This window comes from Eublepharis macularius, chromosome 4, assembly GCF_028583425.1.
Source record: "Eublepharis macularius isolate TG4126 chromosome 4, MPM_Emac_v1.0, whole genome shotgun sequence".
NCBI lineage: Eukaryota > Metazoa > Chordata > Lepidosauria > Squamata > Eublepharidae > Eublepharis > Eublepharis macularius.
The window spans coordinates 125,376,103-125,391,214 of NC_072793.1; the positions used below are offsets into that span (position 1 = coordinate 125,376,103).

Here is a 15,112-nt window from a genome sequence, read left to right on the forward strand (position 1 = left end):
CACTCAGTACCAATTTCAAAAGAAACGTTATCTGATACTGCAGACAAAGTCCCATGCAATACCAGGGAGAAAAATGATCATGCCTTGCGTGCCTCCCACTACATAGGATGTTGATTCACAAAGCACTGCGTGAGCACATTTGTACATCTCAGAAGCTCCCCCGACCTCAGTATAATGTTTTATATGGGGCTAGTCTAACAGTAAGTTAAGAAAGAAAGAAAGTAGAGGAGTCAACATTTTGCCAGTTCTTTCAGTCATTTTTGTTCAATAGTTTATGCATAAAGATTACGTGAGTAAAAGCAAACATTTTATACCAGGATTCAGGAAATAAAGCATAGCCCCCTATGAAGACAGCCAATGTGGTGTTGTGGTCAGAGACTAGAATCTGGGAGATCCAGGTTCAAATTCCCACTCTGTCATGGGAGCTCACTGGGTTACTCCAGCCATTACTCAACACTTTCTATCATGGAGTTGCTGCAAGTTGTGAAAAACAGCCCTAGAAAGAGTTCTGCCTCCCCATGCCATTTACTGACAGAAAACAAGGCCTAAAGGCTGAAAACACTGTTGAGGTCGTCTAGCAACAGCTACTGAGAACGTTTCTTAAAGCTAGAGATGCTGCTTCTAGCATTTTGGAGGGTTTGAACCCTCTGTTTTTTTTTAAGATTTTAGATTTTTCTGCAAACCTAGGGCTTTTCTCAGGTTTGCAGAAAGGTCTGTCTTGTCTATCCATGGCTCCAGTCTCCAGATTTAAGAATCCACAGATGAGGCCATGTTGAGAACTGGATATACTAATACATTCATTCACCTGCATTTCCCCCTTTTATCTTCTACATCTATATTATTCTCTACTTTCACTTTCAATTTTGCTGCTTTCTGCCTTGAATTTCTGCAGGATGGGAGTTGGGCATTCCTCTCACAAGCTCTCTTCTTTTTTCCAGACAAAAGCTTGGTCTTATTTTGCTTTTCCTCTTCAAAGTCATCTGGGATCAAAAACAAAAACAAGTCTCACATGTTTGGAGAAGCAATGTATATTTAATAGTAAGTAAATAGCAAGCCATGTTATGAAAAGCTTTCAAAACAAACCAGTAACAAATTCTCCTATGAAAATTTAAATCAAAACTATTGATATTTGTTATTAATTCCAAATTGACACCAGTCATCACAGAATCTTTTACTTAGGTATAGACAGATTTATACAAACAACAACAACAAAAAAGATTAAAGGACAAATCAAAATACTTTCCTTAAGACTCCACAGGATTCCAGGGAGTCCATATTCAAAGCTGGTACACTTGGTCCTTCCTCTTCAAGGACCAGCATTGAAGAGCTTCCACACATATAAAATTTAATTATGTAAGTGACAAGATGAAGACACTCTTTAAAAGGAGCCTGCATTGCTAGTGTAAACAGTTGCAATACCTTTCTTTTCTATGAACTTTCCAGTTTCTGAAGAGCATCATTACAGGCCCTGTTCCACCTTCCTTCATTTAACGTTGTTAGAAGGAACAGAGCAAAGCCCTCTCTATAGCTACATCTAACCTACAGAACTCTCTCCTCCAGGAGATTAGATTGGACCTCTCATTATACAGCTGCCATGAACAAGCAAACACATTTTTATTTCCCAAGGTTTGCTGGATTAGTGAACAAGCTAGTGTGTACGTGCATGTGTTTTTGATTGCTATGTTGGCATTTCATGGTTTTACAAGTTTTGATGAAAATTTTAGAAACATCATTTATCACCTAGAGGTCTATAACTGTAAATAAATAAACTCCACAGAGCTTCCAAGTAAATATTTCAGAATTGAGCCATAAAGGGTGAAGAAACAGAAGATTTTGCTTTTGGAAACAGCTTCCCACTTGAAATGTAGATGTGCTAGATGTCAGCGGCAGACAATTTATTCAGCACTGGAAATACAGGGGTATTTTTACCACTGCAGAGATAAGATTACTACCATATGCATTCCTATCCACCTTTGTCCACCCCTCAGTCTTCACCTCCCCACCACCAGTAGCCTCTCCCATATGAGCCAGTTACATACTGCCAGCTGAGCCAGGCCCAGATGCATAATGAGGAACCTGCAAGGACTTGCTGGGGTACTTCACTTTCCTCTGTATCCCCCTCCCCACATGATTTCCTCTTTTCCTCCTCCTGGCAGCCTCCATATGCTCACCTTTCTCTATGTCTTCTCTCATTCAAACCCACTAATAACTTACGCCTTACCTGCTGCTTAACACTAGCAAGAATCCATGTAAGTCATGTGGTATCAAGTCATCAGCTGGTTGCTTCTGGGCTTCACCCCAGTGAGTCCCTCAAAGGCCAAAACAGCCCTGAAAATGAACTTGCCCCCACTCCTTGCCTTTTACTGAAAGCAACCAAGTCTAGAATACTGACTGTTACGATTGCCTAGCAACAGCCAGTGAGGGCATCTAGTTAAAACTGCAGGTACTCCTTTTATCATTTTGGGGTTTTTTTTTAAACCCAAAATGTTTTTTTGTTTGTTTTTAGATTTCAAATTTTTCTGCAAACCTGGGGCACTTTTCAGGTGTGCAGGAAGATCTGTCTTGTCTGTTCATGGCTCCAGTCTCCAGATTTAAGTATCCTCAGATCAGGACCACTTTGTTATTAGTACGTAAGATGGTATCAACCAATGACTTGCGTATTCAAATTAACCATCACAGATTCAACAATACATTCTGAAAGTCACTCCATTGGCTATCCATCAGTTACCAACTCAATTTAAGGTTCTGGCTATCACATACCCTTCATGGCCTTGGTCCCTCATACTTACAGGGTCACTTCTCTCCCTATGCTCCACCACAGCAGCTTTCCTCATCTGAACAAGGCCTTCTGCAGGTCCCATTTTGCAAATGGAAAAAATCAACAGCTGCCCTTACACTCACATTTTCTGTAGTAACCCCTACCTTGTGGAACAGCCTGCATAGAGAGGTCAGGAAAGCTCCCACTCCCCCAGCTTTCTGCAAACTCTGCAAAATTAAAGTATTCCGGAGGGCTTTTTTACACAGATAATAAAGTTGTGTTTTAAGAAAATGATTCAGAAAGATGCTTTGATAAAGGAAATGGTTCAGAGAGATACTGTGATAAAGGAATAGACTGTACACTCCCTTGGTTATCCATCTACTTAGTACTGTCTGTTACGAATATATCATGTTAAATTGCTTGTTTTGTTTCAGCATTGTATCAGCTCTGTATCAGATTTTCTGGAATCTATACACTATTACATTGTCTATTTGAATGTCCTGGCCATTGTTCACTGTATAATCTACCTTGAGTCTCAGTGAGAAAGGTGATCCATAAATAAAAACAGATAAAGCATCCCAAGTAGAATAGCCTAGCATCTTACATCACCTCCAGCACAATGCTTATCAACCAAGCTCATGTGTTCAACTGCAAACCATGAAGGAATGAGAAATCAAATGACAAACATATATAGATCTACAAAGGGGCCCAAACAATAATGCCATAATGGCCTGGTGAAATGGGAAGCATTTAAGATAAATAAACACTAAACATTCTTCTAGAAGCAGCTACTGCTTTTCAGCTTAAAACACTTCTTTCCCTTTGATCAGGGTAGCTATCTTTGCATTATATCCATTTTCTTTCTGCAAAACAATTTATAAACGTATCTTTTCTAAACATCTATTTACATAAACAAACACACATCCTCTGCAGCATTTAAATGAAGTGGTCACAACCAGCAGCTGCTAACCATGTGGCATACTGTAGAAAGCATCAGGACACATATCATTCACTGCTACATTTTTAACTCCCCACCACAAAGATATTTATGTGTTTTCCGCCCCAGAGACAGCAGTTTAAAGAGGAAAATCAACAAAAGATTGTGATTTACAAATCACAAAAAATTAGTGGGGATTGGAATCAGGTCATTCAGGTGTATTGTCGAAGGCTTTCACGGCCGGAGAACCATGGTTGTTGTGGGTTTTCTGGGCTGTATTGCCGTGGTCTTGGCATTGTAGTTCCTGACATTTCGCCAGCAGCTGTGGCGAAAGGTGTAGCACCAGAGGTGTAGCACCAAAAGACAGAGATCTCTCCCTCCCGCTCACTGAGAGATCTCTGTCTTTTGGTGCTACACCTCTGAAGATGCCAGCCACAGCTGCTGGCGAAATGTCAGGAACTACAATGCCAAGACCACGGCAATACAGCCCGGAAAACCCACAACAACCATCATTCAGGTGTGTTTTTTGTTTTAACTTTCACATAGTCGTCGTTAGATCAAGACGGGCAGCCGTATTTGTCTATAGCAGCAGAAAAGAGGAAGAGTCCAGTAGCACTTGTAAGACTAACAAAATCTGTGGTAGGCTATCCGTTTTCCTGAGCCACAGCTCACTTCTTCAGATAGTTGTTGCTGCTGTTGTTAATAGTGTCAGAAAGTGTTACAAGTGTTTTACGTATTTCCCGGGAAGGGAAATTATTCAGCGACGGAGAAGCGCGCCATAAAATCAGCTACCTGCCAGGGTTATGACAGGAAAAGCTCCTCCTGCATTTGGCCCACCTGGCTCCCTTGATCTCGGCTGCTTATGCAACCTCCGGCAACCGGCCGCGATCTTTGCCCACTCACCCTCTGGCTCCTGCTCGGGAGCTGGCGGACCCGAGGCGGACTCTGGCGCTCGCCCTTTGGCTTTCTTACTCGGCCCCTGCGGTGACGGGCCCCCTTTGCGCTTCGTGCCCATGCCGCTACCTGCCCGGAGGCGTGGTGGCCGGGACACAAAGGAGGCCGCGAAGGCGGAGGAAGGCAAGCCGCTCCCCAGGAAGGGGCAGGACTGGGCCGTGGCTACGCGCACCGCGGGAGGTTCGCGGCAGGTTGCCGGGGCAGCCGCGGGTCCGGGTCTCCCTCTCTCTGCAGCCCGAAGCGGAGAGCAAGGAGGCCCGGCCGGCGGCAGGCAGGCAGACAGGCTCCCTCGCGCTTCTCTCTTCGCTCCTCCTTCCGGGCGTCCTTTGCGTGCTCTGCTAGACAAATGCGTGCAACAGACCGCAGCCTGGCGCGCAGCGTTTAGAAGCAGGCGGCGGCCTCAGGAGACCCTGAGAAGAGACACTCTCGTAAGCGGAGGAAAACATCCGCGCAAGCTTGTGGCAAGCTCCGGGTCTTTGAAGCGCCACAAGGTTCCTCTCTTCCCCCCCCCCCCCCAGTAGGCTAATGAGATCCTAAGCACGTCTACTCGAAAGTAAATCTCACTGAGTTCAGCGAGATCAATTGCCTAGTAAGAATGGTTAGGGAGGCTAACCTATCGCTGTAGTATTATTCAGCAGTCCTTTATGGAGTTTACATGAGCTGGGGCCACTACTACGTTAACACGCTTAGAACAAAACATCGATCCTGGAGCCCCTTAAAGGCACATTTCTTATAGCTTGAACACACACACACCCTTCTTCAGATGCGGCTTCATTTCGTACCACAAACCGCTCCGTCTACCTAGTATCGAAACTTCTTTGAATTCAAAAAGAAATAAAAATCCATTTATTCCATGAGCGCTGTATCGTTGCTGGGGCAGCCTGCGCGTTAAAGATGTTAATACTCTGGTTTCTCTTCAGACAATTTTTAGCCCTAGCGTTTGACCCAGGAAATGGATCTCATGCAATCAGTAATAACGTAATAAAATATACAATCATACAATAAGTTCAAAAGAATGTAATAATAAATAATGCAATATTAAGTAGCAATGTAATGAGCAGGCGATGATACACGATACCGAAAAACTAGCCGCAGCTACAACTCGGCTACCTCTGCGCATGCTCGCCATCTTTACCCCCAGTTGCGCACGCGCTACTACAGGGCATAAAGTCTCACGAGAAAATTCTAGGGTAGGGTTTGAAAAATGGCGGACGAAGTGGACCAGGTGAGTGGGGGAAAGAGAAGTTGTTTGCACGGTGACGATTTTATGGATCGTTGCTTTCGGCCGGGTTGAATGTGCAGTTCTCTTGTCTTTCCTCCCTGGGTTCGGTATAGGGTTTTTCGGAATACTCTGACAAACGCGCCTTGGCAGAAAGGCAGTATGCTTATCTTACAGCCTTGTATCTCTCTGTTGCTGTTTGGAGCGTTGTGATTGGAGCGTTGCATCGGTCTCTGGGTTCAAAACCCCTTTCAGTCGTGAAGAAAGGCCCTGGACCAATTTCACGCATTTAATGTGGTCTGATCTCTAAGATTGTCATGATGCTACAATGCGAGAGGGAAAGTGGTGTAAGACATGCCGAGCCGCTTGGCGAAACAGTGGGATAAAAATGTGCTAGAAAAGCTTTTTACGCTATGTAATTTAACAGTATGCCCTATGCTGATAATCTTTCTGATGGACAACCGCTAACTTACTGCGGTTGTCCATCAGAACAACCGCAGATCGTTCCCATGGTTATCGGTTATGCATCTGTAATATGTAATTATTAATGTTAAATGTTATAGTCCTCAATTTTTTAATAAAACACTTCTTGAAGAATAGAGCTGAGTTTAAGGAATGGAGCGATTGGAGAAATTTCACTTCTAAATAGTGTGTTTCTTTAGAAATTTTTATATACTTTTATATTATTACTTATACCCCATCTTTCACTCCAATGGGGACCCAAAGCAACTTATAGCCTTCTCCTTGCCTCCATTTTGACTTTCCTACAACAATTCTCTAAGGTAAATTATACTAAGTGTGTGACTAGCTCAAGATCGCCTCATGAGCTTCCATGATAGAGTGAGGATTTAAATCTGGGTCTCCCAGATCCTAGTTTAATCCTCTAACCATGCTAACTCTCAATACTATGTTAGCATATGTGTCTCTATATATTTGCTTTGCTGAAGTGCATGAATTCCTTTTCTGGGGTTCTTTTACTACTAGACAACACAGATTTTATGTTGGACCCCTTGAGAGATAGTTGGTTTGCTTGGCAAAACATGGTTCTGGAGGTCTGGAGCAAGGCAGTGGTACAAAAATCTTCTGTATCAGGAGAAGACATTAAAAAACAGATTATATTACGTGATGGAACTAAGATATCCATTATGCGTTTATACATTGTTAATAGTGCAGAAGAAGTGGCAGCATGAATCCTCTCTGGGTTCAGTTGTCTTTATTGGTAGGGCAATTCTAGGTTGAAGGTTAGCAAAAGTGTTGGGGACAACTGTACATTCATATGCAGGTTGCTTAACGGCGGTCTCAATGATTCAGGTCAACTCTTATTTAGAGTAACTGCATTGGATTGCACTGTAAATCTCCCTAACTGCAAGATAGCAGCTTAAATTGCCAGTGTCATGTCTGCAATTTGTGTCCATTGTTCCTTTTGATGTGGTTAGATTTTATTTCTTCCCACTGTAATGTGTTTCATTCTGGCTGAATAATGTGCACTAAAACTAATAATACGCTGTTCACAAGGGATCTTTTCCTTATGGTAAAGGTATCTGTTGCCTTCACAAATTCTCTCTTCTCTCTTCTCTTCAAGCAACAAACTACCAATACTGTAGAGGAACCCTTGGATCTCATCAGACTCAGTCTTGATGAGAGAATATATGTGAAAATGAGAAATGACAGAGAACTTCGAGGCAGGTTACATGTAAGTAAAACTCTATAGGGATATTGAAAAATGTGATGGATAGGGAAAACCTGCATAGATGTAAGATTATTCTGATCTGCCATTGTCAAAAGGTGGTTTAAGTAGCAGGATTCATTCAAGTGTTTCGAGAACAAATGCTACAGCTTGTAATATGCAATAAAATAACACTCTGGTTAACTTAACTGTTGAAATCTTCTTGGGGGATTCATTGTGCTCATTGTTTGCCTGAAAATGATACGAAGTGTACTGTGAATGCTGAACCATTGCTATAACTGTAATCCTGTGTGAAGTTAGTCCAGTCTGATTTTGATGAGTGTTGACTGTAGTAACTCTGCATAGGATTGAGGGTTGTGTTTTGTAGAATGTTAGCTGAGTGTCACTTCTGGTTTTGTTGTTTTTCCTAAACTGGAACATGTCAAACTGTTCCTGCAAGATCTTGTTCCTCCTATCTAGGTAGTCATTTTGACCGTGCATATTTGGCTCCTGGCTTGAAGTGTGTAGAAGATTTGGTTGGGTCAGAATCTGTGTGTGCACTAGTATCAGTTCTTTCTTATGTGCTGTATTGAGGATATAGTAGAACCTTGGAGAGACTCAACAAGATTTTCTGAGTGTAAGCTTTCATGAGTCTGAGTTCCCTTCTCTGGCTCTCAAAATCTTGTTGGTCTCTAAAGTGCTACTGGACTCAAATCCTGCTGTTCCTATGTGCCATTTGTTTGATAAAAACCATGCCTCCCAAAGGTGCTTTGGGGTATAATGTGTGTGTAGATGAATTACTGTTTCAGTACTGGAAAGTTTTCTTATCAGCTTAAGGGGTGGGTGTGAGCTTTATAGTGAGGAAAAAACTGAGGCAGAGAGATAATATAGCCATGATCCACATTGGGCCCTGTCAGTCTAAAAAGGAACACTTCATTTGGCCTTTCCTTTTAAAAAGCTGTACAAAGTTGTTGAAGGCTAGCTGATCCCTGTGGAACAAAACATTTGGAGAGTAGGATTAAAGCCTTTTTTTTTCAAGTTGCAGAGGAGTTAGCCGTGTTAGTCTGTAGTAGCAAAATCAGAAAGAGTCCAGTAGCACCTTTAAGACTAACCAACTTTATTGTAGCATAAGCTTTCGAGAATCACAGTTCTCTTCGTCAGATGCATGGAGGGCAAGAAGAAACTGGTCAGATATATAGGTGGAGAGGGGAGGGTGTTGTAGATGCAAATAGTAGCTTCTGATATGGAGATCCGTTTGCTTCTGTTAAGGAAGTCAGTTACTTCTGATAATGAGATAACCATTCATAGTCTCTATTCAATCCCAGCCTGACTGAGTCAAATTGCTGAATTCCAATTCAGCAGCTTCCCACTGGATTTTGTTTTTGAAAGGTTTCTGTTGAACTACAGTGACCTTTAAGTCCTTGATGGAATGTCCTGGTAGATTGAAGTGGTTTCTGGATGTTGCCATTTTTAATGTCAGATTTGTGTCCATTTATTCTTTTGCGCAGAGGTTGGCTGGTTTGTCCAGTGTACAGAGCAGATGGACATTGTTGGCACATGAGGGCATATATCACGTTGGAGGATGTTGCACATCTTGGAGTAGTCAGTATGGTTTAAGAAGTGCTATCACGAAAAGACAGAAGATATTAAATGATGCTTCATGAACAGTCAAAATATTTCAGATCTCTAAATATCCATGTATGTTTTCAGCAATGCTCTTTGCACAATATCTACTTTGTTTTAACGGTCTGTCTTTTTTCTCTGCATTGCTGCTTAACTCAGAAGGTACAGTGCCTTCTATGGAGGTGGTTCTTTATTATGTAGGGCTGTGTATATTACTAGTATGTTTCAAGATAGTTGGTCTCCTTAAGCTGAAGGATTCATTTGTAAGAGGGCATTTCTCAGGAATGTGCATGAAAGAGAAATGCTACAAACTTGACATCATCCATAGAGCAGGCATTTATAGTGCAGGAACCTTAAATAACTGTCATCTCCAAAATGTACACGCTTTTTTTTGGTGGGAAAGTACAAACTATTTGCAGCTAATATGCTCATCTATAAAGAGCAAACAGTTTTTAAAAATTTGCTTTCTATTTCCAGTACAGTCACTTTTCTGAAAAATCTGATGGGTAGCTTTCATTTATTTTTAGTTTATGTTCTCCTTTTCTTGTCCTAATAAATGCAAATGTATTGGCACACATTTGGAAGAGCTACTCATTGAGTGATTAGATTTGATTTAAAATGTGTGGAATATAATTAATGAAATTGAATTTCAGCTCTAGTCTAATAAATCATAAAGATTGGTTTTCAAGCATAAGACCATTCCTCAGTTGTGTTGAATAGTCCCATATTTTTCAAAGTAGGGGGAAATATGTAGGGAAAGTACATCACAGTGCAGCTGGAGATTATGTAACTGTACCTTTTTGAGTTAAATGTTTGAGTTAAATATTAGTGTTGATTCTATCAATGGGCATCACAATTTTAGACTTCTTTCATTTCCACAGGCTTATGACCAGCACTTAAATATGATTCTGGGTGATGTCGAAGAGACTGTGACAACAATAGAGATCGATGAAGAAACCTACGAAGAGATTTATAAAGTAAGAACTTCCAATGCTTTTTAATCATGGCCTTTTAAAAGAGAAAATGCTGCTTCAGAAGCACAGTAATCATTTCATTTGCTTCCCGTTAATTACCAAGTTCAATTCAAGGTAAGTCCTTAGAATCATAGGGTTGGAAGGTACCTGTAGGGTCATCTAGTCCAACCCCCTGCACAATGCAGGAAAATCACCACTATCCCTCCCCACCCCCGACTGCCCCAGTGACCCCTACTTCATGCCCAGAAGATGGCAAAACACCTCCAGGTGGCCTTTGTCCTTCATATCTGCAGGACTGCCTCTCCCCCATACTCTACCGTGACACCTTTGCTCATCTGAGTATGGCTTTCTGGTGGTGCCACCCTGCAAATGAGCAAGATCAACAACTGCCTGTACATGTGCATACTCTGTTGTTGCCTCCACTTTATGGAATGACCTGCCTAATGAGGTCAGGAAGGCTCCCACTCCCTCGGCGTTATGCAAACTATGCAGAACTGAGTTATACAAGAGCATTTTTCACAGGAAGCTGTAACTAAATGGTTCAGAAAGATACTTAAGTAAAAGATAGAGACTGTTCTGTACTGTAGTATATAGTTCATACTGCCTGTTGCTGTAAGGAATTGTGTGTAATTTTTGCATTGTGAAAATTGTCATGTTAATACTTATGCTTTGCTTCAGCTCTTTTTTCATATTTCTGGTTGGTTCCATATTCCTACAGTCTTAATCCACTCCATTGTTTATTGGATGTCCTATCCTGTATTGATGTCTTCTGTGTAATCTGCCTTGAGCGCCTGTGAGAGAGGCAGACTATAAATGTAAATAAATACAATTATAGTGGCTTGGTGTCTGGTAATATTGAAAAAAATATAGATCAGTAAAAGAAACAACATTGTATTATCTGTACAGTGAAGGAATGACCATATTTAAGATTTGTTTGGATTTATTTCGATAAAATATAGTTCTTGCACATTCAGAATTACACTGTTGAAACACTATTTATTTACCCTGTACAGTTGCTTACAGTCTCTGCATTGTTTTTCTTCCACAGTCTACCAAGAGGAATATCCCCATGCTGTTTGTCAGAGGAGATGGAGTTGTACTTGTAGCTCCTCCCCTGAGGGTTGGCTGAAACTATGAAAATGTGTCCTTTGCAAAGTGTCAGACCACGGGACACTGACTTCTGCTGTTCACACAATAAGATTTTGCATCTCTTTTACAGAACATTGTCAGCGTTCAACAATATGTTGTAAAGGCACCATTTTGTTTGGGAAAAACGATTTAAGAGTTTACCATATTAATTTAATTATATAACAGTTTCTTGTGCCAGTTAAATCAGTGGATTTAACGTATTTAATTAAATCAGTTGCTTCAGTTAAATCAGTGGATTTAACACATTTAGTTACATTTGTGGCAGTTATCTTTTTAAAAAATAAATCTCTAGTTTGCTTATTTAATGTGTATTTAGTGTGAAACGTGCTTATTAAATTGCGCTGTGTTTAATTAGGCCATGTGTATGCCACCTCTCCCGAGAACTGCTCAAGGGAGCTCAGAATGTAAAATATGATAAAATCATAAGCATTAAGTTGCATAGCAAGCCAGATCATAAAAACAGCATAAAACATTTAGCAGCCTAAAATGGTCCTCATTAAAAACCGTCCTTGGGCTGGAAGCAGATGGCAAAAAAATTGAAAACATCAGTAGCCTTAGTTAAGCCCGCAAAAAGAGAGATGTTCTTGCCTGGCACTTGAAAGTAGAGTAGATGCCAGCTCAGCTTCTGGGGAAGGACATTTCACAAGAGAGGTGCCACCCCAAAAAATGCACTAGAATTGCTGATTATTCTCAGTCAACCAACATTCCATCAGATATCAATTACTCACTGTGGCTGCTCTAGTAATTTGGGTCTGCATGCATGTAGCTCATATGCTTGAGTAGTGGGACTATTTGGAGAGTGTACTAGTTCTTAAACTCACAGGCTATCTAGCGGAGAGAGTGATCACAACGGATGGAAGAAACTGCAGCTTGTGTAGTTGTCTCACTTCCCCCCCGCTCCGGTAGTCAGATGAAGCTATGGGCACCTTTGGAATTTTAAGAGCAGTTGGTGAGCACTACCCCAAATGGTGCAGAAACCCAAGCCCAGCTGGTGGCTGCAGGAGGCAGAGCCAAGCAAAGTACCGCCCTCCTCACTTTGCTAGAGAACTACATGGCAACCATGCTGAACACATGAAGCCACCTTTCCCAGAGTCCAGACATTGGTCTGTCAAGATTAGTATTATTTATACTTTGGCTGGAAGCCTGGAGAACGAGTAGGTGGACTTCTGCTCCTGAACCTCCCTCATACAAAAGTCCAGCTCCCTGGGCTCTCAGAACAAAGCTTCCTATTTGATTTGCAAAAGGAAGTGCCTAGGCATAGTTGGTCGGGCCCGAAGGGAAGATGTACTTGCGTTGTTAAAATATTTCTCTTAACTCCTCTTTACCCAACTTCTCCCTGAAATCCAAAGAGCCGTTTGTTTTCAAACTGATTCCATTTTGATCAAAAGAGAAATGGAAAAAGAGGAGGGGCAGAAAGGTGGTGGTACAGAACGTCAGGACTTTATTCTGGTAATGTTCAGAGGCAGGCAACATCTTCCCAAACTTTCCTGCTGGAGCACCGTATGGTCTAGTACCACAAACTCTTGTCTTTCCTGTTTCTAGGACCTAGTATAATTCTTATACAGGTGTATCTGCAGCTGTCTTAAGATCCTTGCTGGACACTAGATGGTGCTGCCTGCATGAAAATCTCTTGGCATGTCTTGCCTGATAGTTATCAGTAATGGTAACACTATATACTAAGCGGCCAAGGATTTCATAAAATTAAGTCATTTGTTTCTAACGAGCGGCTGCCATAATCTGCAGTCCTGAGTGGGCAGTTGCAACATTCTGAACAGAAGTGCTTTAAAGAACAGAACGTTCTCAGTCACTTTGTAAATATCAGTAGTGTGCTCCTGAGAAGAATAATGGTTTAGTATGTTTATTGTCAGATAGAAGTCTTATTAAACGATAAACTTCCTGGATTAACATTGCTTTTTGATAGTCCCAGTTGCATGACAATGCCTGTGGGAAAGTGAGTGGGAGAAAGAAGGTAGGATCAGACAGGAGTGGAATAAGAGGCTACCATGAAGTGTTCACCGCAGAGAGTGGTGCATATTAAACACTGCAGGTAGCAATATTGTTTCACAAGGAAAAGAACACAGTGGTATGGTAATTCTTTTAAGAGTGGTTAAAATGACTATAGAGAGAGAGATTTTGAGTTCTGCAGAACTGTCAAATTTGGCTGATCAGTACAAAGCAAAAAGAGGGAAGAGAAGACAAATTATCTTTGGCAAAATGGAAGAGTGCCAGATGAGCTGTGGGTAGCAATCTGCCTTACCAGCAGAGCTGTGTTAGCACTTCAGAGGTCTGATGAACTGTTGAGTTTTTATTCTCAAAGGGAGAATCTATGTTCTGTGTTCTGGCAGCACAGACTGAAATTTTGTCTGTATCCAGCACCAACTGCTTAAGTCAGGAACTCCTTAGTACTTTAAAACATACAAAGTGCAGTCTGAGGTTGTCTGTCATGCCTGGAAACATCTTTTGCTCTTCTCCCTGCCACCTTTCTTTTTGTTGCCTTTGCCCTTAACACCTAGCCTCATCGAAGAATTCTGGGGAACCTGAAGACTTGCTCATCACTTTCACACTTCAGTTATTTCCAGTAAAAGGCACTGCTGTTCCATTCATATGTACTAGCAGCAGGCCTAGCCATACTCAAGAAGTAGTTTGACTGAACTAGGTGGGATTTAAGTTAGAATTGTGTGTACTTATGAGGAAATGAAGAGCCAGCCCTTATGTTTGTACAGCAAGATGACAATCTGTGTACCTCTCAAACTGCTCTTTGCAGTCTAACCATCTCCTTTATGGCTGTTGAACCAAGGGAAGGACATGCCTTAATCACCCACTACAGGTCTAAGGACTAGTGAGAGGCTGTACCTGTTTTCTGCTCGCAAAGGAAAGCTTTCTGACTTGAAATACCTATTTTAAAAACTCACTATTTCGAGCTTATCTTTCCACTTGTTTTCTCCCTCTCTAGCTAGAGTGTAAGCTTTCATCTCTCATAACTACTTCCTGTAGAATCTCTAAAAATAGTTTTCTCCCCCCCCCACCCCATCAGTCTCTTTAGCAGAGGAAATACATTTCTGCTACAGCTGAGCGTAGGCTTTTTTTTTTACTAGCCTCCCAGTCCCAACACACAGGGATCTCTTAATCCTCCGGGAGTGTCGTGGCTTCTTTTTTAGCTTGGAGTGTGATGACTGCTAAGAAAAGTAGTATCCCATAGGATGTGGTTAATGTCAAAACCTAAATAAACAGCTCACCTAATTGTTCTTTGGGTTGGTTTATGCCCATTTGAACCAGCTGCTGCTGATTGTGTCTCTGAAAAGCAAAATTGCTATCTCATCTGATGAGGATTAAAGGAGATTCTAACACGGTGAACAAAAGATTGGAGTTAATCTCAATTCTTTCACCCTGTTTTAGCCAGGGGCTAGCATAGTTAGTAGGCTGCATGCAGTGTGTATAGTAATTGCTACAGATTGTGCTTCTCCCAGCTCCTGCCCACTTGTAAGAAGAGGGGAAGAAACCATCTTAGGTAAATACCTTGACAAATACCTGTGTGTTGATAAAATTTTCCATGGGCATTGCATAGTTCTCAGATGGCATCTGATGGAATAGCATGCTCAGTCTGTCCTTGCACAATCTTTCAAGTGTGTAGGTTACATGTTTAAGCTGCAATGAACACAGTTCTTAGGTGCATGGTGAAAAAATGCTGTGTCCGTCTCTTTGATTCAGTGGGAGATATATGAAGTACAGGCCTATGCATGTTTACTTAAGTCTTGATGTGCATGGGAGAAAGGTGGGCATATAAATGTTTTAAATAAAATACCTAGAAGTCCTTCATGAATTCATTTGTACG

General features: G+C 41.5%; 2 protein-coding genes across 3 annotated transcripts in view; one reads left to right on the forward strand and one right to left on the reverse strand.

The window, feature by feature from the left end:
* XPC (XPC complex subunit, DNA damage recognition and repair factor) overlaps positions 1-5,044 on the reverse strand; it is a 33,991-nt gene extending 28,947 nt beyond the window's left edge. The window contains exons 1-2 of one of the 2 annotated variants that reach the window (XM_054976928.1): positions 4,599-5,031; positions 806-980 (exon numbers count right to left, since the gene is read on the reverse strand). In XM_054976928.1, coding sequence (XP_054832903.1) covers positions 806-980; positions 4,599-4,710 — 287 coding nt within the window. In that variant the 5' untranslated portion in view covers positions 4,711-5,031. Of the gene's footprint in view, positions 1-805; positions 981-4,598 lie in introns of both variants that reach the window. The other variant, XM_054976929.1, reaches the window with a different exon arrangement.
* A 735-nt stretch (positions 5,045-5,779) lies between these two features.
* On the forward strand, positions 5,780-11,580 carry LSM3 (LSM3 homolog, U6 small nuclear RNA and mRNA degradation associated). Its single transcript, XM_054978049.1, has 4 exons — positions 5,780-5,874; positions 7,451-7,561; positions 10,039-10,134; positions 11,180-11,580. Exons 1-4 carry the CDS (start codon positions 5,854-5,856, stop codon positions 11,258-11,260), a joined length of 309 nt encoding a protein of 102 aa, XP_054834024.1. The 5' UTR covers positions 5,780-5,853; the 3' UTR covers positions 11,261-11,580.
* The last annotated feature ends 3,532 nt before the right edge of the window (positions 11,581-15,112 follow it).